Source organism: Garra rufa, chromosome 16 (assembly GCF_049309525.1).
Source record: "Garra rufa chromosome 16, GarRuf1.0, whole genome shotgun sequence".
Classification (NCBI taxonomy): Eukaryota; Metazoa; Chordata; class Actinopteri; order Cypriniformes; family Cyprinidae; genus Garra; species Garra rufa.
In genome coordinates, this window is record NC_133376.1 from 13,270,093 (window position 1) to 13,296,985 (window position 26,893).

The window sequence follows — 26,893 nt, forward strand, 5'->3', positions numbered from 1 at the left end:
CAAGTAAAAAACAATATTAACCTTCTAGTTGTAAAAAGAGCCTCATATAAGCCTAATATTTCGTCCTATGGAGTCCATTCATTCGCATTCGGAGATCGACACTTCTTGACTGGCAAGACGGCCGCGAGCGGAAACTCAAACAGTGTAAGTGAGTTGTTCAACTTTCTTTTTAGTAAACTCTGTGTACACAAACAATGTTCTCAATGCTGGAGTTCATGTGTAGAGACCCAGGCGATACTTCGAGCAAAGTGTCATGGTGTGTCGAGCCTTCTTAGTGTTGTAAAAATATCGATTTTGATGCGCTCAAATGTATGCCCCTAGTACTCCCATTCACCGGCCACTGACCACAAAACTAAATCACGATCAATCTCAAATACGGCTCGTTTGTTGTAATTATGCTTTTAGATATAAGTTTGTCTCGTTTACAGTAAAAAAAAAAAAAAAAAAAAAAAACAGCCCAGGTTGCATTTTGGCAACAGTTATCCTTTAAGTATGCTTTTAAAAAGTGCAGTTGGTTATAATGTCAACTTAAAATTTTTACTTTAAAGTACATAATAATGTTATTTTTTAGTCATCCTTTAAAAATTATGCTTATTTTAATATGTTGACTTGAATATAAAAGCACATGTTAAGTATTTAACGATTAATCACGATTAATTGCATCCAAAATAGTTTTTGTTTACATAATATATGTGTGTGTGTACTGTGTACCTACAAGGTCTGCCTACAAATTTCTAAAGTATATTTTTGTTTATAATAAATGCTTGTCAGTGCATTCGGCAGTACAGTTTCACAATATATTTTAAGAACAATAAAAGTATTTGTGACCCTGGACCACAAAACCAGTCTTAAGTCGCCGGGGTATATTTGTAGTAATAGCCACAAATACATTGTATGGGTCAAAATTATTGATTTTTCTTTTATGCCAAAAATCATTAGGAAATTAAGTAAAGATCATGTTCCATGAAGATTTTTTGTAAAATTCCTACTGCAAACATTTCAAAATGTAATTTTTGATTAGTAATATGCATTGTCAAGCGCTCAATTTGGAAAACTTTAAAGGTGATTTTCTCAGTATTTTGATTTTTTTGCACCCTCAGATTCCAGATTTTCAAATAGTTGTATCTCGGCCAAATATCGTCCTATCCTAACAAACCATACATCAATAGAAAGCTTATTTATTTAGCTTTCATATGATGTATACATCTCAGTTTTGTAAAATTTAACCTTATGACTGGTTTTGTGGTCCAGGGTCACATTTATGAAATTACAAAAAAGATATGTATATTTAATGCCCTACTTAAGTGCATCAAAAAAGCAACACTAATAGCTTTTAATATACAGTATAATGTACCTATACATTTTCATTCAGTTGTAATTAACATGCACCTTTTTGTATGAAACATTACTTTGAGTTTACACTGATTTTTTTTTTTTTTTTATATTTAATTTCTTTAGGTACTCTTTTTGAAAGTATGCTAAAGCGTACTTCTTTTTCACAAGGGCAGTTTCTCTTTATTCTGCTTTTACTCATTTAGATTTTTTTTTTCTCCAGCATAACAGCTGAATCCGTTGGGATTGCTTTTAGAAATTCAAAATCAAAGATTTAAGATCAGAAGATTGAGATATGTTTCTGAATATTGTAAGCAAACCGGTTCAGGTTTGATTCTATTGCCCTCTCATCGAGTCCAAACACTTGCTTCATCAGTCGATTTATTCAGACTCCTTTTCTGTTTTGTTTTGTTGTTAGCTGTGCATTATTTATGATGGGCTAAAACTAAAAACCTCTGACATTGCCTGCTTTCTGTGTGGATTTTTTACTTGGTAGAAGTAAGTTAATCCATTGCTAATATTCACAGGAATGTTTAATCCTTCAAACATGGCCCCACACCCCCCCCCCCCACACACACACACACACACACACACAGACTTTATCCAGCTCATGTTTTCTGCATGATCTTTTATCCGAGCTGTTAGAACCTGGACTTCCAGAACACTCTATTCCTAAACAGAGACTCTTTGCATTGTTCTAAAGTTCCGAGCTCATAGTTCCGACTGCACATCACAGAGAGATCGTTCATTTGCAAAGCTAACAAAACAACAAACAAAACTCCGGCTGTGAAACCTGTGGAAAACATACGTCTCATACGACTCCGTAAGTCAGCGGGAGTTGGAGGGGCCTTATGTAAACCCCGACCTTGTGTTCTTCTACAAAATACGGGTAAACACTCATTTGCTTGGTTTGTTAATGTACCGCTTCCTCTCTGGAATCATGGGGCCACATTTCCACTGATCCTCGGCCAAGAATGACTCGCCGAGGAGGGCTCACACACATACACACACACATGGATCAGCGTCAAATATTGAGCCAGTGTCCTTAGACTCCAGACATACTGTGCAGACATTAAACTACCTTTGAACCATGAAAAACATGCAGTGTGTTTGTTTGTCTGAGCTTGACATCGATTGTAACCGGCCAATGCTCTAAATGCAGAGATGATGGACTTTAATCTGTGTCTCTTTGCAGAATTATCTGGGTGAACAATGAACGTGTGTTTGGGTGCATGCATGTGTAAAATATACTGTCTGGGTTCGGGGTGCGCAGTATGGCATAAATATATTGCAGTTTCTTCAGGAAGGATCACAGTATTGGCTTTTAAGTCTATTTATCTATTTTGCAATTTAATGAGCAGTAAAGCAGATATATTAAGCTTTTTAAGGACAAGTAAACAACAAAGAAACAAATGGCATACCATATTATTTTAATGTATAATCTTAATTATGAACACACTGGCTTGCAGTGCAAACAGTTTTACCATTTACCTGCACTTTGTTATTCTTCTCGTTATTTCCCCGCAGAAACAAATTCCCTGTTGAAAATAAGAATATTCCTGAAGAGGTACTTATGTCCGTCAGCATCAATGCCTCTGGTTTTCTTTAAATGGAGTGATGTAAAGCTTTGCCAAACTGAATTGTGGTTCCATTGCATTGTCACTAGCGTTGCTCACGGCAGAAGTTGAAAACTTTTAATTAACGATCACATTCATGCAACCAGAAAAGTAATGTGATTGGCTGTTGTCACCATGATGGTCGCATCAGCACCAAGCTTCAGACCCGCCCTTAATCAAGCATCGGGGAACGTACTGGGGAATCGCAGTCGCAAATCGTTTGATTCAGATCGGGACTTCAGATCACGTATGGTTAATCATTAGATTTAGACCAGAACTTCACATATCACAAATTAATTGATTCAGGTTGGGACTTTGGAGTGCAGAGAACAAATAATGGGATTCAGATCAGGAATGCGGAGTCAAGGCAATGCTTGCATTTATACGAGCTGAAGCATCCCAGAAGCAGCTGTGTTGTGGACCATGTTGTGACATCATAGCATCCGAAAATCAAACGCTGTAGTCCAAAGGAGCCTTTCGTTGTAGTTCTTAAAAAGAGGCATGTTTCTTAATCACTCCAATGCGTTAATAACTTGAAAAGTCTAAAAGATGTAACTATATATATTTACATACATGATCTCTGCAATACATTTGAAAAGTAGATTGTGTGGACGTCTTAAAGATCGATGCAAAATGGTCAGATAAGTGAGTGATTTTCCACATTAATCACATGAGAAAACACAAATGAATCTCAAAGCTGATTATTTTGTCAGCTTCTGGTTAGGGATTTGCATAGTTTGTGTGACTTGTTGAAAAGAGGTGATGTTGCTTTTCTAACTGATTAAACTGGCAAAAACCCCACAGACTTACACTGAGCCGTAGAGACCTCAGGCCAGTAAAAACCACCTAGCAACCATATAGCAATGTGCTAAAAATACTCAGAATGTCCTAGCAACAGAATAGCACAGTTCTAGCAACCTCAGAGAACACTAGCATAGTGGCAATGAGTTTGGCAAATGAAAAATCAGGGTTAATGTATGTCATCATTTATTAATCACATCTTTTTCTCTTTCTTTCTGCAGCATGGGTTGGTGCTCTGGCGATGGGGATGATATTTTTCTGCTCTCCTGTGGTCAGTATGTTCACCGATCACTTTGGATGCCGGAAGACAGCCGTCTGCGGAGCCTTTGTGGCTTTCCTCGGCCTCCTCACCAGTTCCTTTGCGACGTAAATGCCTTCTTTTTTCCTTAGCTTTTCTCTTTTAACTATTTTTACATCATTTTTTTCTGTTATTTTAGCATTGTCACAGTTTATTTTGAAATCTTGTGCAACACACACACACATGTTGGGTTTACATGTTTTATGGGGACATTCCATAGGCGTAATGATTTTCATACTGTACAAACTGTACTTTCTGTGGCCCTACACCTACCCTACACCTAAACCTAGCCCTCACAGGAGATTGTGCACACTTTTACTTCATCAAAAAAACTCATTGTGCATGATTTATAAGCCTGTTTCTTCATGGGGACCTAAGAAATGTCCCCACAAGGTCAAAATCTACTGGTATTACTATCCTTGTGGGGACATTTGGTCCCCACAACGTGATGAATACCAGGTGCACACACACACACACACACACACACACACACACACACACACACACACACACACTTACTTCCAGTCAAAAGTTTTTGACCTGTAAGATTTTTAATGTTTTGTTAAGGAAGTCTCTTCTGCTCACCAAAGTACAGCAAAATTTGCTGTTAAAGAATTTTTTGTTGTTATTAGTAGGGATGTAACGGTATCAAAACTTCACGGTACGGTAATACCTCGGTATGAATGTCACGGTACGGTATTTATTGAATCATTTACAGGAAAAACAAAACTAATGAAGAGACTCGAAAAAAGTGCCAGAAGTGTTTATTAAACAGTTTACATGAACACTGAACATATCAATGGCATACACATTTGCCATCTATCTGTAAACTTTGAAACAGAAACTTAAATATTTCAATTTTAGTAACAAAAAAAATATTAAAGCATGTAAAAAACAGTCAAATCAGTTTAGCTGAATGAGTTGTCTGCTTGAAGTAAGACTTCTTACCCCAATGGCAGATTATTTAGCTTGTTTTAAACAAAAACTCACATAATTTTGACTTGTTTTTACTAAAAACAAGAAAATAATTTTTACTTGTCTAGAAAATCCTTCTTGATTTAAGAATTTTTAGATATTTTGGCTGGAAACAAGACAAAATTCTAAGTAAGAAAAGCATTTTTCTTTTTTTTTTTCTTTTTTTGCAGTGCAGTAGGCTCTCATGCCTTTCTTTCGCATTAAATCTTTCTTAAAAACAATTCTTTATAGAACTTTTCTACCTGGACAAGTGAATATATTATGTTGCCTAGTTTAGCCTCTTTAAAACGGCACCTTTCCTTATTTTAAACCTAGCCAAAAGGCCACGTGTTGACTGTGAAATTGATATGCATTTATGGTACATTCCGTGTCAATCCATGTTAATTTTTACAGCGAACAACGTACTGTAACATTCATTCAGCGTATACAGCGCAGCAAAAAATAGACTCGGTGCCGAAAGACCGCTGCACTGTTGCAAAAGCACCGCTTCTAGGACGTACTACCGGACAGCAACCGCGTGCAGTGTGAACGCTCTAATCCGTTAACATGGGTGTTGAAAAGAATACGTGACGCATACGCACTTCAGATGGAGCAGGTTCGACCATTACTATCTCTTTTCCCAGCTGCTACAGTCTGTAGCGACAACAGACCGCAAAGGATGATGGCCACGCCTGGGCTGATGGGAAATGTAGTTCCCGCTACCTCCCGTTCGCTCCATTCGCCTAAGCAAACTTTTCTCAGAAGACCCATTGTTTTATCGAGTCATGCGACCACGGTAGTATCGAAAAAATGTGTTATTGCGGTATGACGGTATTTACAATACCGTTACATCCCTAGTTATTAGCAATATTTAAAACAGTTGAGTACACTTTTTTTCAGGATTCTTGGATGAATACTGTATAAAGATCCAAAGATCAACATTAATCTGAAATAAAAAGCTTTTGCAACATTATACACTATACCATTCAAAAGCTTGGAGTGAGTATATTTTTTGGGGGTAAGAAATTATAGAAATGAATATTTTGTTTAGTATTATCTTGTATTTAGCAAGGATGCTTTAAATTGATCAAAAGTGATGATAACTACATTTATAATGTTACAAAAGCTTTCTATTTCAGATGAATGCTGTTCTGAACTTTCTATTCATCAAATAATCATGAAAAAATATATTTAGCTGGTTTCAACATGATGACAAATGTTTTTGAGCAACAAATCAGAATATTAGAATTATAGAAATAGAGAAGTTATTTTTGGATCAAATAAATGCAGGCTTGGTGAACAGAAGATACGTTGGTAACACTTTACAATAAGGTTCTTTAGTTAACATTAGTTAACCACATTAGTTAACATGAACTAATAATGAACTGCTCGTATAAGAGCATCTATTAATATTTGTTCATGTTAATTTCAACATTTACTAATACATTATTAAAATCTTGTTAACATTAGTTAATGCAGTGTGAACTAATATGAACAAACAATGAACAACTGTATTTTCGTTAACTAACGTTAATGAACATTAGTAAATACAGTAACAAATGTATTGCTCATGGTTAGTTCATTTTAGTTAGTACATTAATGTTTAACTAATGAACCTTATTGTAAAGTGTTACCGATACGTCTTTAAAAATTAAACATTAAAACATAAAAAAAAACATTTAAAAACACACTTTTGACTGGTAGTGTACGTATACACACAAAAAAATTATAATGTTAGGGTTGGATAGTAAAAATGTCTAATAATGACACCACACAGCTTTATTTATAGTCAATATTCTTGTGCAGTTTTTTTTTTTTTTAAACAGCATTTTTCTGTAATATATTTATTATCATGTGATTTTTTTGTGCATTTCTTCAAAAAATATATTTTTCTGTAAAAATGTATTATATAATTTCTTTCTTGGTAATTTCTTCAAAAAACAGTATTCATCTGTAAGTATTGACTAGTACGTTATTTCTTTCTTGTGCATTGTATTTTAAATTATTTTTGTGTTTCACATTTCCAAAACACAATTTTCTAAACACAATTTTTCTGTAAATATTTATTACTATATTTTTATTGTGCATTTCTCTAACAACAATGTTTTTGTGTACAATAGTATATGATTTTGAATTATATTACATTATGTAATACTGTATGATTATATGAACTGTTGAACTAAACTGACAACTATACTATGACTATATGCACAGAAAAAATTAAATCACTTAAAATTTTATATATATATATATATATATATATATGAATTCAACTGAAAAAACTTGTGAAAAAATATCTTTCAGGTGGTCAAATAACAAATAGTGGAGCTCTGCAGCCATCTAATGTATGTGTGTGTATTATTATTTTAGTATTTTTCTCTCCCAAAAACATTCACAACAAAATACTTTCTGTTAAATATTTATCATATGATTTATTAATTTTTATTATTTTTATATTTTTTGTCTTGAACACATATTTTCACTGTAAAATATTTGTTATTTGGATTCATTCCATACTTTTTAAACAGAACTGACAAATATACCATAACTATATACACAGAGCAAAATGAAATCAGTCAAATAGTGTGACTGTTTAAGGTAATGTGACACACAAATGACATAATATCATCAAAATTAAGTTTACTGTAATCAACCCGACCAAAACACATTTCCCCAGAACGCTCATCCAGCGCTGTCACTCTGCTGTGGTCTGTCCTTGAACTGCTCTATAATGCAGATGTTTCTAAACTTAATTTAAGTTAAGTTGAACGTGACGTACACAGCCGCAACATATACAGTGCAGTCTTTGTAGTCTAAATATTTGACTGTTTATAACATGTATCTATTTCCTTTGACGTCGACAGGTCTCTGTTATCTGCTGGCATGCATAAAGCCACGTTAGAGATGTGTAAACACCCCGTTTAACATTTTGCGCATTTGCCAGTTCGAAGAAAATATTTTTTAAGATTTGCAAAAAAAATCCAAAAACAATATTTTCTGTGAAATATTTGAGTTTTTTTGTGCATTCACCAAAAACCATATTTAATATTATGTTTCAAAGTGTGCGGCACATTTTTTTGTTTCTCTTTTAAATGGGTGACAATGTCTCCTGTCACTCATTTTGTGCACTCATGTCTTTAAAGGTTGTGTTTTGTAGAGATGTTGTGGTTGAAATGACGGAGGCAGGCAAATCACTTAGCCTCCTTAATTGTGCTTATATGAAAGGTTACTGAGAGACGCTGACAGCCTTTTAAGCGAAAGGAAAAACATAAACACACGTAGGAGAGCAGGACGTGTACGACAGAATATTTATGTAATCTTAGCTTTCTTTCTCTTCCTTTCCTTCATTCTTTTCCTTCTCATTGTTTTCTCACAGTGCCTTCTTTCTAAGATCCTTGAGAGTGCTGGTTTTATTCCAAGCTGAAAAAGCTCTTGCTGCTTGGAAAAAACGGTCAGCTTGGTCCTGCTGCGTTTAGAGCCTGAAACACTCAACAAACACAAACGCAAACAAATGCATGCAAACACACGCACATACACACACAAACTATTTTGCTCCCTTCCTCAGGCTTTGAACACAAGTGTCTCCTGCAGGGTCGAGCTCCTCTCTTGCATCTCACAATGCATCTTTTACACTAATGCCTGTTTGCTCATTAACCAAATATGTGTCCTGCTGGTTGTGTTGCGCATTCTGTTGCCTCAGGTGTCATAAGTCATTTGGTAGTTAAATTCTTCAATTTAATTAGGAGAGAAAAACGTGAGAAGTTAACAGTTCTGCTGTAAAAGTGTTTGTATCAGTCCTGCACCTTATAAACATGACTTTATTTCTAGGTAGTGTGCAACCATTTTGAAGAAGTTGCTTATGGACCCTTGCGGACTAACTACTTTCAAAAGATACTTTTTATGGAAATAATACACTTTAAAAGAATATGCTTACAGTAAGTGCAAACTGAATATGTTTTCAAACACTTAAATGCATGTCAGTGGCAATTAAATGAAAATGTATTTTACTGTAGTATAAATTTAAGTATAATGAAATATTACTCATAATATATGAGTTTTATAGTGCTTTCTTTGGCTAATTTAAGTAAGACTAGTTTTAAGTACACTTAAATTGCCTTTTTGTAGTAATTTTATATTATCTGCACATACAGATTTTTTAAAAATATGCTTTGAAGTTACTTGAAATAAGATAAATATTAATTGAAATAAAATAAAATATCAAAAAATAAACATTTTATTTATCTATGTCAAAAACACATAATTTTTTTTAATTAAGTAGACATATTTTGAAAAAACAAAATTACGTAAGATTTAACAAGGATTGGGAGTATATAAATAAATATAAATAAATAAAAAAAATTTAACTACAGCTATAATAGTGCTTTATAAGTAATATAATAATATATTATTGTAATATATTAATAATAAATATAATAATTAAAGATGCACCAAAATAAAAATTTGAACAAAAACTGAAAACGCCATTTTCAGACGATATTTTTCAGCGGCTGAAATTTCGGTTTATCCATAATAATAATAATATTGTCAAACTTGTGAAATTCGTTAGCGTGCTTTATGAAAATGGTTTAGTATATCAAAAAGCTTTTGATAACTTTTTGCAAGAATGCTCTGAAGATGATCTGAGCCAACTACGAGTATGATGAAGTAGATATTTAGGAAAATTCAAACTGGCAAAGAATCTTGATGATAGAAATAAAAAATTGCATATGCATTCACTATGGCCAAGGAATCAGAAAGAAAAGGAATTTTGCTTTTAGGCCTTATGGTTCAAAAGTTATTAGCACAAATATGAGTGCAAATTTGGCCTGTTGATGGCGCTAGAGAGTTTGAGTTAGAGACTCCAAATTTGTTGTGGTTAATATTAAGACTGTCCTCTGTCCATGTGGCAAATTTCACAACTTTATTGCAAGTGAATCTGTAAGATTCACAAGATTCATAAGAATATGTGAAAATTCCTGAAAAATACAGCATTTTACTGTAGATTACTCTTATTATTTTTGGTTAAACTGTTCAGAAAATAAACAAATTTCATATTTTTACTTGTGTGCCCTCAGGTGTTGCTTGGTATAACACTTACCAAGCTTGGTCTGAATCTGTCAAAGTGTTGCAAGGATATAGCCTCATGTCCATTTTTGTGCAGATTTCATCAAATTCGTTAACACGTTTAATGAAAACGGTTTGGTATATTAAAAAGCTTTTGATATCTTTTGACCAGCATTGTCTGAAAATGATCTGAGCAAATTTTGGTGAAAATTGGACAAACTGTCTAGGAGGAGTTCGAAAAAGTAGATTTTTCGCAACCCGTAAATGTAAATTTTAGTATGTATTTGTCTTGGCATGAGCCAAGGAATCAGAGAAACAAATTTAGCTTCTAGACCTCATGTTATTAGCACAAATATGAGTATAAATTTTGCCTATTGGTGGCACTAGAGAGTTTGAGTTAGAGACTCCAAATTTGCTGTGGTTAATATTGAGACTATCCTCTGTCCATGTGGCAAATTTCACAACTTTATTGCAAGTGAATCTGTAAGATTCACAAGATTCACAAGATTCACAAGAATATGTGAAAGTGCTTGAAAAATACAGCATTTTACTGTAGATCACTCTTATGATGTTTGGTTAAACTGTTCAGAAAATAAACAAAAATGTCACATTTTTACTTTTATGCCCTCAGGTGTTGCTTGGTATAACACTTACTAAGTTTGGTCTGAATCCATTAAAGTGTTGCAAGGAAATAGCCTCATGTCCATTTTTGTGCAGATTTCATCAAATTCGTTAACACGCTTAATGAAAACAGTTTGGTATATTAAAAAGCTTTTGATATCTTTTGACCAGCATTGTCTGAAGATGATCTGAGCCATTTTGGTGAAAATTGGACAAACTGTCTAGGAGGAGTTTGAAAAAGTAGATTATTTGCCACCTAGACCTTATAATTTGGCCTATTGGTGGCGCTAGAGAGTTTGAGTTAGAGACTCCAAATTTGCTGTGGTTAATGTTGAGACTGTCCTCTATCTGTGTGCCAAATTTCATAACTTCCCCACAAGCGGTTCTATGGGCTGTCATAGACTCTCAGAGCAGAAGAAGAAGAAGAAGAAAGAAGAATAATAAGAAAACTAATGGATACAATAGGTGTCTAAGCTAATAGATAACTATAATAGTATGATAATAAAATTGCACATTAAATATAAGCATTAAATAATGAACTTGTCTTTCAAAAATGGCTGTAAACATACTTAGCTTCTTTACAGTAAACTGGTATTGAAGAAATTGCTTTAGCATTGAAAAAGGTTATAAAGGTGATAGTTTGACACATCCTGTCTTCTCTCCTCAGCACGCTGGGTCTTCGATACTTCACGTACGGGATACTTTTCGGCTGCGGATCCTCGTTTGCATTCCAGCCATCACTGGTGATCCTGGGGCATTATTTCCGACAGAGACTGGGTTTGGCCAACGGCGTGGTGACAGCAGGTAGCAGCCTCTTTTCCATGGGGCTCCCTGTGCTGCTCAAGAAAGTGGTGGGACCGCTGGGCCTTCCCAGAACCTTCCAGATCCTCAGCATCTTCATGCTGGTCCAGTCACTGCTGGCCCTCACCTTCAAACCGCTCATGCCCAGCGGGATGTGCCCGATGCCAGGCATGGGAATGGACGGAGGCCCCCCGTCCGGGTTGGAGTCAGCAAGCAGGTGGCAGAAAGGCCTGGCCAAAATTAGGAAGTACTTTAACGTACGGGTGTTCGGGGTGGTGACCTATCGGGTTTGGGCGTTTGGCGTCGCCACAGCAGTGCTGGGATACTTCGTTCCATACGTGCACCTGGTAAGTTTGGGCTTGAGACCATGTAGTGTCACTTTCAGTGTTAATTTAATGTTATTTATGATGTTATTTTTAAAAATTTTCTGAATTAGCTTTTATTGTTGTAATTTTAGTTTTTAATTTAATTTGTGTTTGTTTTATTAATTTAATGTGCTTCTGTTATGTTTAGCAGCTTATGCTTTTCTGATGTTTTTTTTAGCTTTATTTATTTTAGTTTTAAATGTTTTATTTGACCATTTATTGAATGTATTTATTAAATAGTATTAATTAATTAATTTATGTAAGTTTCAGTTAGTACTTTAACTTTAATTTATTTATTCTAGTTGTGTAAAATTTAATAAAATATTTTATTTTATTTTATTTTGAAATGTGAACAGGAACATTGTTAAAAAATCATTTTAACAATTTTAATAGCAAATATCCAAACATTTATAAATCAATGTACGTTTACGTGAGAAGCAAAATTACTTAGGTTATTCAGAAAAATAAAAAAGGTATTAAAAAACAACAATAAAAAGTGAGTTTAAACCACAGTCAAGAGAAAAGAGAAAACTTTTTTTGTCACTATTTTGGTATATATTTGTTCTTGTTTTAAGCATAAAGTCACTCATATATATAATTATTAAAAATATGTCATTTAGCTTTTCTCAGATAAAAGTAGCTTGATTTAAGAGTGTTTAGATATTTTACTTTTTTTTAAATCTTCTGTTTAGAAAATCTTTTATGTATTTATTTATTTACTCAGTACCTCAACTTATTTATTTTAAAACTTATTTTTAAATGTATTTATTTTTGTTGTGTGACGAGGTAATATTTTACATTTTTGTTTTTTGTTCAAGTTTATTATCTAATATTTTATTTTATATTATTTCATTATTATTTTATTTAAGATACATTTACATGAAAAGCTAAATTTCTCAAGGTATTAAGAAAAAATTAAAAAGGTATTAAAAACAACAAAGACCCTGTTTTAAAAAATCTTCTGTTTAAAAAAACCCTTTGGTTTATTTATTTGTTTACTATTCATGTTTATATATTCCTATAAGTGGTGGGGACTAAAATCAACAAGTGAAAAAATGTGAAGAAATATTTATCATTATCGAATGCTAATTTAATTGAACTGCATATTACTCAAGTTGAATTTAATTACAAACTACCCTCACAAATCCAACATTCACGGTGTATGGAATTGAAATCAAATGACTTCAGTGATTCAGTAGCAACAAATGATAATTATTTAGCCCCAGAAACGTGGCGCGGCAGGTGGAAAAGCAGTTTTCACTCCCACCAGGGAGTTTTTATTTTTTATGCCAGATTTCAAGCATAATTAATATCTCGCTTTCCACACATTTGGCACAAAGCCCCGGCGGGCTGTAAAACGAGTTCCACCAGTAAATCATCATGACGGATCTTATACACACCAGGCCTATAGATTCCACAGATTTACATGTTGGAATTTTCTGAATAATACAAGTGCAGTTGGCTGAAGCGAAGAATGATGTCATGCTAATTAAATTAGTGCAATCCAATAAAGATATAATGCCATATAATGGTTCAGATTCAGATGCGACCACTGAGACCCAGTCTTTTTTTAAACATTTAATTACATTTGAGGTCAAGATTTGAAATCATACTGACCTCACCATACTCATTCTGCATTAAGTTAGTATTTATTCCTCTTGACACTTCTGTCCTTTCTTTCACCCTAAACACTTGCTCAGCAATGGATCCTCTGCAGTGAATGGGTGCCGTCAGAATGAGAGTCCAAACAGCTCTAAACAAGCATGTTGGTGGATTGTGATATTAGAAACAACAGGGGATGGCCTTTTTTTTTTTTTTTTAGAGGAAATGTTATTATGGATTATGGACTCGTACTTATATTGCTAGAAGTTTAATCTAAAAATGCCTTGGCGGCACCACCAGAGCCACTTAGTGGCCGTTTTAACGAGAAAAGGATATCTCGTTATTCTAAGAAAAGATGTCATTTTAATGATATAACATTTCTTAATTGCAAGAAAAGATGTCATTTAAATGACATGAACTCTCACCGTTACCAGAAAAGATGTTTTAACGAAAAAAAGACATTTGTTATTATAAGAAAAGATGTCGTTTTAACAAGATAATTGTTGTTTAAATGACATAACATCTCAATTTTACAAAACTGGATGTCATTTTCATTTCGTCATGACAAGAAAAGACGTAGTTTTAACAAGATACTTATTGTTTTAACGGCATCTCGTTATTACAAGAAACGATGTTGTTTTACCAAGAAAAAGATGTTGTTTTAACGACATAACATCTTGGTAAAACAACATCTTTTTTCCTAATAACAAGATGTTATGTTGTTAAAACACCTTTTTCTCATTAAAACAACATCTTTTCTCATAACAATGAGATATTTTATGTTGTTAAAACAACAATTATCTCATCATGAGATTTTAACGAGAAAAACATCTCTATTATTATTATTATGAAGATGTCATTATAATGACATAACATCTTGTCATTACGAGAAAAGTTGTTTTAACAGTATACTTGTCGTTTTTAACAAAATAACATCTCATTATTGCAAGAAAATATGTCATTTTAATTACATAACATCTCGTCATTATGAGAAAAGATGACATTTTAACAAGAAAAAGATGTTTTAATGACATAAAATCTTGTTATTGCGAGAAAAGATGTTGTTTTACTGAGATGTGTAGTTTTAATGACATAACATCTCATTAATATGGGAAAAGATGTGATTTCAATGACATAACATCTCGTTATTGCGAGAAAAGACGTCATTTTAATGAGAATTGTCGTGTTAACGACAACGTCTCGTTATTACGAGAAAAGATGCTGTTTTAACGAGAGAATTGTCGTTTTAATAGCATAACATGTCGTCATTACTAGAAAAGATGAATTCCCTTTACAGACAAAACATCTCATTACCAGAAAATGGCATTATATTGAGATAATTGTCATTTTAACGAAATAACATCATGTTATTGCGAGAAAAGATGCCGTTTTAACAATAAAAAGATGTTTTAATGACATGACATCTTGTTATTATGAGAAAAGATGTTGTTTTACCGAGATGTTATGTCGTTAAAAGGACAATTATCTCATTATTATGAGAAAAGATGTTGTTTTAACAAGAGAATTGTTGTTTTACAGACAAAACATCTCGTCATTACCAGGAAAGATGTCATTATAATGAGATAACTGTCGTTTTAACGACATAACATCTCGTTATTGCGAGAAAAGAAGATGTTTAAACAAGAAAAAGTTATTGTTTTAATGACATAACATCTTGTTATGAAGATGTTTTACCGAGATGTTATGTGATGTTAAAAGGACAAGGACAATTATCTTCAATTATGAAAAAAGATGTTGTTTTAATTGGAAAAAGATGTTTTAACGACATAACATCTCATTATTATAAGAAAGGATGCCATCTGGGTAAAACAAGTACAAGACAATATATCGTTTTAACAAGACAATTGTCGTTTTAACGACACCATCTCGCCATTACGAGAAAATATTTTGTTTTAACAAGAAAAAGGTGTCGTTTTAAAGACATAACATCTCATTATGACAAAAGATGTCATTAAAATGACATAGCATCTCGTTATTATGAGCAAGGATGGTGACATATCATCTGGTTATTACCACATAATTCAGTAGAAAAAATAATATGTGTGGCAGCAATGAGTCACCGTACTTCAAAGTTAGTTATTTTAATTTATTTTGATCTGCCAGGGTAACATTTGGAATATTTCAATCTTTTTTAAGTTTAAGGTTTACATCTAATATAATTTCTTTTTATTTAAACTTAATTTTAGCTAATTGATTTTAAATAGTTTTAGTTAACTATAAGAAGTACTAAATAGAAGTATTTAAAAATGACAAACATAATGGCCCAGTTTCATAGACTGGATTAGGTCATAGTTCAATTAGGACTTTTAAGTAATTTTTATAAACGTGCCTTAGAAAAAAAAACATTACTGGTTTGCATCTTGAGACAAAAACAAACGCACTGATATATTTTAAGATCAGGCAGTGCGAGTTTCTTTCAGCTGAATTCAAATGAAATCTGAAAATATAAAAATAAAGGCCAATTCAAAATATTAATAAATACTATCATAGTATATAAATAATACTAGAATAACACTGTTCTACCTCACACCATATTTTGTATTCATGCCATATTGGTCTATACGATGATGACTAATTGATGCCAACTTTGTTTATGTGAACTAAGTCTTTAGTTTAGCACATATTTATCAAACATAAAACTTACAGTAGCTCTGCTGCTTCCTTCTTGGAAGTCATTTGCTTTAGTTATTTTTTGAAACACCAAATTCTTATCAGTGCAGTCAATAAATCTTAAAAGTGTTTTTGGCACGCTAATGCAGTTCAGTAATGCAAAAAATCCATTTGAATTTCTGAACAGAATGCCAAACAGGGTTTTGACATTTGCTGTTTTGTGGAGGCTGTTGATAAAAACAAGACCATTTTATAAAAACAAAGTGCAACAAAACACCTCCGATTTACAGTCAGTCAAACCGGTGTGCATTTAACGTTAAGAAAGCAGAGGAGGCTATAGGAGCGAAGCGCCCGTCCCATGCATAAATAATGTTTGAGGGTTCCGCAAACTGAAATATTTACTGCACTCTGCATGACAGAAAGCCTGTGTGATGAGTCCACACATGTTGATGATGAATTATTAACTCTGCATGTGTCATCTCAGGTCAGACTCTGGGGATTTCTATCCTTGTTTCACCTTTCCTTCTCACTCATTCTCTGTTGTCATAGTGATGGACATACTTTTACTTGGATACCTGAAGTACTCGGCCGTAATGGTGCTTCTCTCTTGTTTTCAGAGAGAATTAAGCTGAGAATTAGTTTCCAGCTGTTAAACCAAGTGCACAAATGGAGTGATGGAGTCACAGTGATAAACAGGCCATAGAAAGTGGTGATATAAGAGGATGCACTGTTTGCTGAAAGAAAAGCTTGACGCAGATGGTTCCATCATGTGTGCTTTTCTTTCCCTGTAAAGCACAGTAATTTAAAAGTTTTCATGTTCAGTGCTTGTGTAATTGGTTCAGTGTGGTTAATGGACACCGATTTTTTTTCATTATACTGGGAAAGTGTGTTTGTGTGCGCATTTGTGTTTTGTGGATGTATGTCAAATCATCGGTATGTGTTTGAAGCAAGTGTTTATTTGGTTGGGTGTGAGTTAGCCAACTTGTGTGTGTTTTGTGGGCGGTGGTATGAAGTTGATGAGAGAGACCTTTCCCCCTTTCGCCTCGGTCTCACTCTTCCACCTACAGTCGTGTTTTTTCAGGCTTCGCACCAGAAGTAAACACTCAGTCCCGGCTTTTGTTGTGCGTATGCGTTTGGCTCTCGCTTCTCGTGGTGAAATAGGAAAGCCCTTCCTTCACATTAAACCTAAATGTGAAATCTCAGGGCTTTTGATGTGCCCCTAAGGTTTTCTCACTCAAGCGGTTTTCAAAAGACATCCAATCCACAGGCCTGTGATCTCTAGGGTCAGGAAATGCTTCTAAAGGATTTTTTATTTTTAACCTCATGTCCTCCCCCTCTTCCCTTCTTAGAAGCAAGGGCGTCTTTGAGCGGAAATATTCAACTTATAGCTGCTTTTCCTCTTTTCCCACCACAAAAGCGGCATTAATGCTGTCATTGATAAGGCTAAAGAAAAAGGGCTTTGATGAAGCCTGGAGGCTGACTGTGGCCAAACAAAGCTGACCCTTTAGAACAGCGATGTTTATACTAAGCCACAGGAATCACACTTAACTAGCTCTGCTACTGTATGCCAACAAAAGGCTAATGTCTATACATTTGTACAAGATAATACTGAGCGGATCTAGACAATTTCCCTAGATTAACTTTGATAGATGTGTATTTTGGGGTTGGTAAGATTTTTAAAAAAGTGTTTTCTATTTGAGTATATTTTAAAATGTAATTTATTTCCGTGATAGTAAATGTGTATTTTCAGTCTTCATTGTTACATTATCAAGTTTTATGGATGGATGGATTTGATGGATGGATATATTTAATTGATTGATGGATGGATGGATGGATGGATGGATGGATGGATTGATGGATAGATTTGATAGATGGGCGGATGGATGATAGATTGATGGATGGGCGGATGGATTGAGGGGTTAATGGATGGATGAATGGATTGATGATAAATGGATTGATGGATAGATTTGATTGATGGGTGGATGGACGGATATATTGATGATAGATTTGATGAATAGATGGATGAAGGGGTGGATGGATAAATGGATGGATGAATGGATCGATTAATAGATGGATGGATGGATGGATGGATAGATTTGATTGATGATGAATGGATGGATAGAGTTGATGTATAGATGGGTGAATGGCTTAATGACTGGATGAATGGATTGAGGAATTTACTGATAATGAATGGATGAATTTGATAGATAGAATAATTAGATTGGATGGATGAATAGATGGATAGAAGGACGGACAGATAGATTGATGGATGGATGGACTGATGGATAGATTTTAATGATAGATGGATGGACAGATGGATTTGATTGATGGATGGATGGGTGGATAATCGGATAGGTGGATGGATGGATAGATTGATGGATTTGTAGATGGACAGATAAATTGATGAATGGATGGATATATTTGATTGATGGATGAATAGATGGATAGAGTTGATGGATGGCTGAATTGCTTGATGGCTGGAAGGATAGATGGACATATTTGATTGATGGATGGATGTTGGATAAATGGATGGGTGGATGGACGGATAGATTGATGGATGGGTAGATTGACGGATAGATTAAATGGATGGATAGGTTTGATTGATGGATTCAGGGATTAATGGATGGATGGATAGATTTGATTAATGGATGGACAGATGGATGGATCATGGATTGATTTGATTTGATAGATGATCGATGGATGGGTGGATGGATAGATTGATGGGTGAATGGATGATGGATAGATTTGATTTATAGATGATAGATTTGATTGATTGGATGGATTTGATTGATGGATAGATTTGATTGGATAGATTGATGAATGGATGTATGGAGAGATGGATGATGGAGAGATTTGATAAATGATTGATGGATGGATTGATGGATGAATGGGTGGATGAACGGATAGACTGATGGATGGACTGATGGATGGATGGATAGATCGGATGGATGATCGATGGAAGGTGGACTGACGGATAGATTTGATCGATGGATGGATAGATTTGTTTGATAGATATTTGGATGATAGATTTGATTGGATGGATAGATGGAATGACGAAAAGATTTGATTGATGGGTGGATGGATATATGGATGGATGGATGATTGATAGATTTGATTGATGGATGTATGGATGGGTAGTTTTGTATGTGTATGTTAATCATCTGATGGTTTTCCTGTTTCTATGGCAGATGAACTTTGTAAAGGAGCAGTTTGGAGACACTCAGAGGGAATGGGTGCTGCTGGTGTGTATCGGAGCGTCATCTGGAGTCGGTCGATTGCTGTTTGGGAAGATTGGAGACCTCATACCTGGAGTAAAGAAAATCTATATGCAGGTATTGAAACCCAACAGGGAACTGCTTACTGCATGTCAATGAATCATAATTCCACAGCTGGAGGAGATAGTTTCCTCAACTTTAATGCTATGTCACTATAAACTGGCACAAAATGATGACAGTACAGTCTAACTTAAGGTCACAGCGGTGTTACATCACAGGAGCCCAGTCAATGGCTTCAGTGTTTCTGAAGTTCTCCATGTTCTAAAAGTGGAACAAAATTCGAACTAGTTTTTTTTTAGATCTAGATTGACGTAAATTACATTTCTTTTTATATAATGTCAATATATAATAACCGTTTCCTGAAAGACAGCACGCTGTTTCATTGGTTGTAATGCTGTTTCAACATCCTTTGCAGTTTGGTTGCCAAGAAACTTCACTTGAACATCTGCATAAGTACCTTTTTCATTAAAAGCAATATTTGCTTCTAGGATTTGATTTTCAATGGCATTTTAATATTTATGAAAGTGAGTTTTATCTTCTATCTTTATTAAGTTTACCTTTTATTAAGTTTCAAAGTACATCTTCCACAATAACAATGAAAATTGTTTGCCTGACTTAATATTCAAGATCAGACAATAGAGGAATTATCAATCTTTTACCAGTAATATTAACTAATTAAATAGGAGAAATTTATGCAGTGGTACTTTTATCATTTATGAGCAAAATGCTAAATTCTGCATTATAAAATAATATATAATTTAACCAAAAATGTAATAATAATTTGACCAAAATAATGAATATAAAAAAAAAAAAAAAAAAAAAAATATATATATATATATATATATATATATAATTTTTTTTTTCCATTATACAGTATTTTTCTTTAGTGGACCCTTCAGTTCTGATCCTGTTACCAGTACCGTTCAGTTTTCTGTAAATAATTTTCTGAGCATCAGGAAATCCAGTGCCTGAGATGTCAAACTATATAGATGGAACGCTGCATTAATCCACATGCTTAAACGATCTCTGTGTGTCTGTATGTGTAGGTGGCCTCGTTCATATTACTGGGTCTGATGTCCATGATGATACCTCAGTGCGCCGTGTTCGAAGGTCTGGTGGTGGTTTTCGTATTGATGGGTCTTTGTGACGGCTGTTTCATCACTATCATGGCCCCCATCGCCTTTGAGTTGGTAGGGCCCATGCAGGCGTCTCAAGCCATCGGCTACCTCCTTGGTCTCATGGCCATACCAATGACAGCGGGACCTCCGATCGCAGGTGAGGAGCCAAAAAAAAGAAGTTCATCTGTTAGAATAAATACATTTATTCTTGGAATGACTAATTTTTGTTTTTGGAACGTTTAAGTTTTCCTTTAAGTGAAATTTTAACTTGTAAAAGTTACATACAGTTGAGGTCAAAAGTTTACATACAGCTTGTTTGTTATATATCTAATAGTTGAATTTATAAAAATGACCCTTTTCATAAGTTTACACATGCTTGATTCCTAATACTGTGTTGTTACCTGAATGATTCACAGCTGTCTTTTTTGTTTAGTCATAGTTCCCTGCTGAAAAAAACAGCTAAAACCAGCCTAGGCTGGTTGGCTGGTATTGGCTGGTTTAAGCTGGAAGTAGCTGGTTTTAGCTGGTCTCCCAGCCTGACCAGGCTGGTCAGGCTGGTTTTAGCTGGTGGTTTTCCAGCCTGACCAGCTAAGACCAGCCTGACCAGCCTGGCCAGGCTGGAAAAAAGGTCAAAACCCCTCTAAAACCAGCCTGCCGACCAGCTATGACCAGCTAAAACCAGGCTGGTTGACCAGCTAAAACCAGCCAACCAGCCTAGGCTGGTTTTAGCTGTTTTTTTCACCAGGGTTGTTCATGAGTTCCTTGTTTGTCCTGAACTGTTAAACTGCCCTCTGTTCTTTAGAAAAATCCTTCAGGTCCCACAAATCCTTTGGTTTTTCAGCATTTTGTGTATTTGAACCCTTTCCAAACTTGACCTGTATGATTTTGAGATCCAGAAGGAAAAACGATGCATTAAGAGTCGGCTTGTGAAAACATTTTTAAATTTGAAGATCAGGGTAAAAATGTTGTCTTCTGGAAAAAATGTAAGTATCTTCTGTAGCTTCTAAAGGGCAATACTAAATGAAAAAAAAAAAAGATATTTAAGCAAAATAAGAAAAATGTACACATCTTCATTCTGTTCAAAAGTTTTCACCCTCGACTCTTAATGCATTGTTTTTACTTCTGGAGCATCAGTGAGTGTTTGAACCTTCTGTAATAGTTGCACAAGAGTCCCTCAGCTGTCCTCAGTATGAAAAGATGGATCTTAAAATCATACAGTCATTATTTGAAAGGGTTCAAATACACAAAAATTATGAAAAACCAAAGAATTTGTGGGACCTGAAGGATTTTTCTAAGGAACAGCAAGCAGTTTAACTGTTCAGGACAAACAAGGGACTCATGAACAACTATCACTAAAGAAGAAAAACACAGCTGTGGATCATTCAGGTAACAACACAGCATTAAGAACAGAAAAACACTTGCACACACACACACACACACACACTCGCATACTATACTTGTAGATAAATATGTTGCAAACATGATTTAATCAGCCAGCATGCTGATCTTGGCCGCGTTCCCCAGATAAGACTCGCACACACAACAGACTGAGTGTTTTTCCAGTTTCTGGGTTCGGTGGACAGGAATGAGATTTATTTCAGAGGGTAAATTCCAAGGTCTCCCCGTGAGCACATTTAGTTTGGACTGTGGATATAAATGCTCTTGTTAAACGACAGTCTCCATATGTTTCCAGTTCCGCAGCCTCGTTTAGAAGAATTAGACCCACCGGAACATCTGCTCCATCCGTACTCCAATAAATGGACCTTATACTTTCAGCTCTCAAGGTTCATTTACAGAATACTGACGTTACCTGTCTGAACTCTGGGTCGGTTACGGGAATGCCGAGTCCTCATCCGAGAATGTGATGCATCATTTGTAGGATCTATTTTCAAAGCACTGCCTTCACAGCAGGGGCATTACAACTAGGTTTGGATTGGCTGTCACGTACTGTTATTTCACATACTTGGAACCGCGATTTGACTTCTAAATGTTTATTTAAGTTTCAAGTGATCTTATATCTTCTGTATAGGAGGCTGGGGAGCATCTTACCAAAGTCTTTAAAGTAAACTAAATAGCTCATAGTTGTTTTGCTTCAGATGTGTTCCAGACTGCAAGCCTCATTGAGATTCTTGGAGAAGGATTTTGAAATCGAGACCATTTGAAGATGAATGTGGGCCATCATAGCAGGGAGTCTCGGTGGAATTGGATTAGCTCCATTCTTTAGTCTTTTTATTTAAAGTCAACATGAAAGCCAAACTGACTTTCATCCAGCTCTTATTGTGAACAATCAGTGTTTGTTATATAGTAAATCTTTCTTTTTTTCATATGAAAGCCACTGAATAAAATATCAAAAAAAGGTAATTGAGACTTTTCGTCTTACAATTGCGAGCTTATATCTGAAAATTCCGATTTTTTTTCCTTAGAATTGTGTGATATAAACTCACAATTGCAAGTTATAAAGTCAGAATTGCAAGATATATATATACAATTCTGACTTTTTTTCTTTATAACACGCAATCAGTTATCGTGTCAGAATTGTGAGATATAAACTCGCAATTCTGAGAATATATCAGTTTTTTATCTTTTTAGAATTGAACTTTATAACTCGCAATTGCAAAATTATATCAAAAAATATATTTATATAGAAAAAAAGTCAGAATTGCGTGATATAAACTCACAATTTCGAGAGAAAAAAGTAAGAATTGCAAGTTTTTGCGATTCTAACTTTATTTCTCGTAATTATGAGGTATAAATTTGGAACTTTATATCACGCAATTTTGAGAAAAAAGTCTGAATTGCAAGTTTTCTCACAATTGTGAGTTTATTTCACGCAGTTCTGACTATTTCTCGCAATTGTGAGATATAAATTTGCAATTGCAAGTTTATATCACGCAATTTTGAGGAAAAAGTTAGAATTGCGAGTTGTTTTTTCACAATTTCGTTAATTTAACAGTTAATTTCACACAATTGAGTTTTACGCAATTCTGACTTTATAACTCATAATTGTGAGTTTCACACAATTTTGAGGAAAAAAAGTCAGAATTACAAGGTTTTTTTCTTGCAAGGCTTATGTTATTTCTCGCAATTATGAGTTTATTTCATGCAGTTCTGACTATTACTCGCAATTGTGAGTTTATATCATGCAGTTCTGACTATTACTCGCAATTATGAGTTTATTTCATGCAGTTCTGACTATTACTCGCAATTGTGAGTTTATATCATGCAGTTTTGAGAAAAAAGTCAGATTTGTGAGTTTCATGCAATTCTGACTATTTCTCGCAATTATGAGATATAAATTTGCAATTGTGAATTTATATCATGCAATTTTGAGAAAAAAGTCAGGACTGCAATTTTTTTCTTCCAATTCTGATGTTATTTCTCATAGTGGTGAATTTCACACAGTTCTGACTTTATAACTCGCAGTTGTGAGTTTATATCACGCAATTTTGAGAAAAAAGTCAGAATTGCACATTTTATTTCTCGCAATTCTGACTTTATTTCTTGCAATTGAGTTTATTTCACACAATTCTGACTTTATAACTAACAATTGTGAGTTTATTTCACTACATTTTTTTGTATCACAGTTCTGAAAAAAAAAAAATCTGAGTTTCCAGTTTGTAATGCAAGTCTGAGAAAAAAGTCATAATTGTGAGATAAAAAGTCACATTAACCTTTTTTAATTTTTTTATTCAGTGGCAGAAATGGGCTTCCATATTTTTACACACAAAAAGAATTGACAAAAGAGCATCTGATGCTGATGTGCAAGAAATGAATTAAATAAATAAAAAATAAAAATTCATGAACATTGAGATTTAATTTTTCCAAATATTGCTATATATATATATATATATATATATATATATATATATATATATATATATATATATGAAGTCAAAACTTTCTGAAATAAACTCACCATTGCAAGAAATAACATCAGAATTGCAAGAAAAAACTTTTTTCTCAAAATTGCATGATATAATATCACAATTGAGTTATAATCAGAACTGTATTAAATAAACATACAATTGTGAGAAAACAACTCACAATTTTGAGTTTTTTCTCAAAATTGCATGATAAAAAGTCACATTAACCTTTTTTAATTTTTTTTATTCAGTGGCAGAAATGGGCTTCCATATTTTTACACACAAAAAGAATTGACAAAAGAGCATCTGATGCTGATGTGCAAGAAATGAATTAAATAAATAAAAAATAAAAATTCATGAACATTGAGATTTAATTTTTCCAAATATATATATATATACATATGAAGTCAAAACTTTCTGAAATAAACTCACCATTGCAAGAAATAACATCAGAATTGCAAGAAAAAACTTTTTTCTCAAAATTGCATGATATAATATCACAATTGAGTTATAATCAGAACTGTATTAAATAAACATACAATTGTGAGAAAACAACTCACAATTTTGAGTTTTTTCTCAAAATTGCATGATATAAAGTTGCAATTGCAAATCTCACAATTGCGAGAAATAGAATTGTGTGAAATAAACTCACAATTGCAAGAAATAAACAATTGACTTTTTTTTTCAAAATTGCGTGATAAACACAATTGAAAATTTATATTTCATAATTGTGAGATAAAAAAGTCACAATAACCTTTTTTATTTTTTATTCAGTGGCAGAAATGAGCTTCCATATTTTTACACACACAACAACAACTGATAAAAGAGCATCTGACACTGATGTGCAAGAAATGAATTAAATAAATCATGTAACACAAAATTAAGAAATTACGGAGCCCCTTACGTCACCTGTAGAAGAAAAATAATTTATCCGTGGGGACGGTTTTGCAATTCGTTCCCTCAGTTTATAAACCGTTCTCACGAATTCTTAAACTGTTCCCTCAGTTTAACAATTCGTGCCCACGAATTAACAAACCGTGCCCACGAATTTCCAATCAGATTTTGTAAACCGTACCCTCGGATTTTGAATCCATACCCACAAATTCATAATCCGTGCGCACGCTTTCACAATCCGTTCCCACAGTTTGTAAACTGCTCTCACGGATTTGTGGCCCCGCCCCCAAATTCAACCAGGACACCTGTTTATATGCTGGATGGATTGTTTTGCATTTATTAAACTTTATTTCTCAGTAGGCTATATGAGACTATGCTACACTGAAAAAACAGAGTTTTTAGCTTTATTTTATATTAATCACCAGCAGATTAGCTGCCAAAACACCGTGTGTTTTATCCTATTGGTTATTAATGTAAAATAAACGCTAAAAAGAAGCCTGTTTTGTAAGTGCGGTCATGCTACCAAAATAAAATAAGTGAAGAGCGCTGTTCAAACGGTTTTGTTTTATTGAATAATATTTTCAAAAATATAAAATTGCCTGAATAATAATAAAAAAAGTATTGGAGAGGAGAAGGTAAAAAGCAATACAAAACAAATAATGTACAGGTTATTTTGTCATTCCTTTGTTCTCAAACTAAATGCAATGAAACAATAGGCTCTATTTAATAATAAAATTAATAGTTAAGCATGTATCTAACTCTGGGTGAAAAGCTTATCACAAATCACCAAAATGAGTTATGTTAAGAATGACATTTCCAAAACTGTAAAAGGTAAACAGTTCACTGTCTTAAGTGCACTCATTTATTTAGTCTACTAATTAAAATAATAATTATAATAATTAATATTATCAGTATTATTTACGGTGAGCATTATCACAGAGCACCTTCTCCCAAAAACAGGGCATACTGTTTCAGATATTAAAATAGTTCTGTTTTGTATGTCATGGCAAAGTGACTATATTTCGTTTCATATTTTTATTACGTTCATTTAGAAAAAAAGTTAGCTTTTTTTTTTCTTTAAAAATAAGTTTTAAATTTTTTTTTAAGTAACGATCAGGCGGCCAGCGGCAGACAGTGAGTTGATCGTGTTTGATCAATTTTGCCTTCTCAGATAATCACGACTTGGCTAAAATAAATATATAGTCTCAAAAAAGTTAAAGTATAAAACAATGTAATTTCATCGTTAAAATAATATAAATGTGCACATAACATATAGGCACATATGCAATTGTTGGTGCAGAGAGTGGAAAGTAAGCAGTTAAAGTAATACATCATTTGGAACTGTAATAGGTCTATACTTTTATTTATGTGCATCACAATATCAGAACAGAAAACAATCATAATACCCTTTTTATCTCAACAGGAGCAAATACATACCTCACAGACAATTACATGTAGGCCTATATCTAGAAAATTATTACTTAATGAAATAATAAAACAATTAATTAATTAATTGGCAATAGGATAAAATGCAGGCGGTAAATATATACACATTTATATTAGTTTATTGTTGAAATTAACATTGTTTCATGCTTGGCCTATAGATTTTATTGTCAGCAAGTCATTATGATTTGAGAAGGCAAAACTGATCAAACACA

General features: G+C 33.8%; 1 protein-coding gene across 1 annotated transcript in view; it reads left to right on the forward strand.

Moving 5' to 3' along the window:
• Window positions 1-26,893, forward strand: part of slc16a2 (solute carrier family 16 member 2) — a 54,178-nt gene that overhangs the window by 23,742 nt on the left and 3,543 nt on the right. The window contains exons 2-5 of the mRNA XM_073820190.1: window positions 3,971-4,115; window positions 11,354-11,834; window positions 19,274-19,417; window positions 20,407-20,635. Coding sequence (XP_073676291.1) covers window positions 3,971-4,115; window positions 11,354-11,834; window positions 19,274-19,417; window positions 20,407-20,635 — 999 coding nt within the window. The remainder of the gene's footprint in view (window positions 1-3,970; window positions 4,116-11,353; window positions 11,835-19,273; window positions 19,418-20,406; window positions 20,636-26,893) is intronic.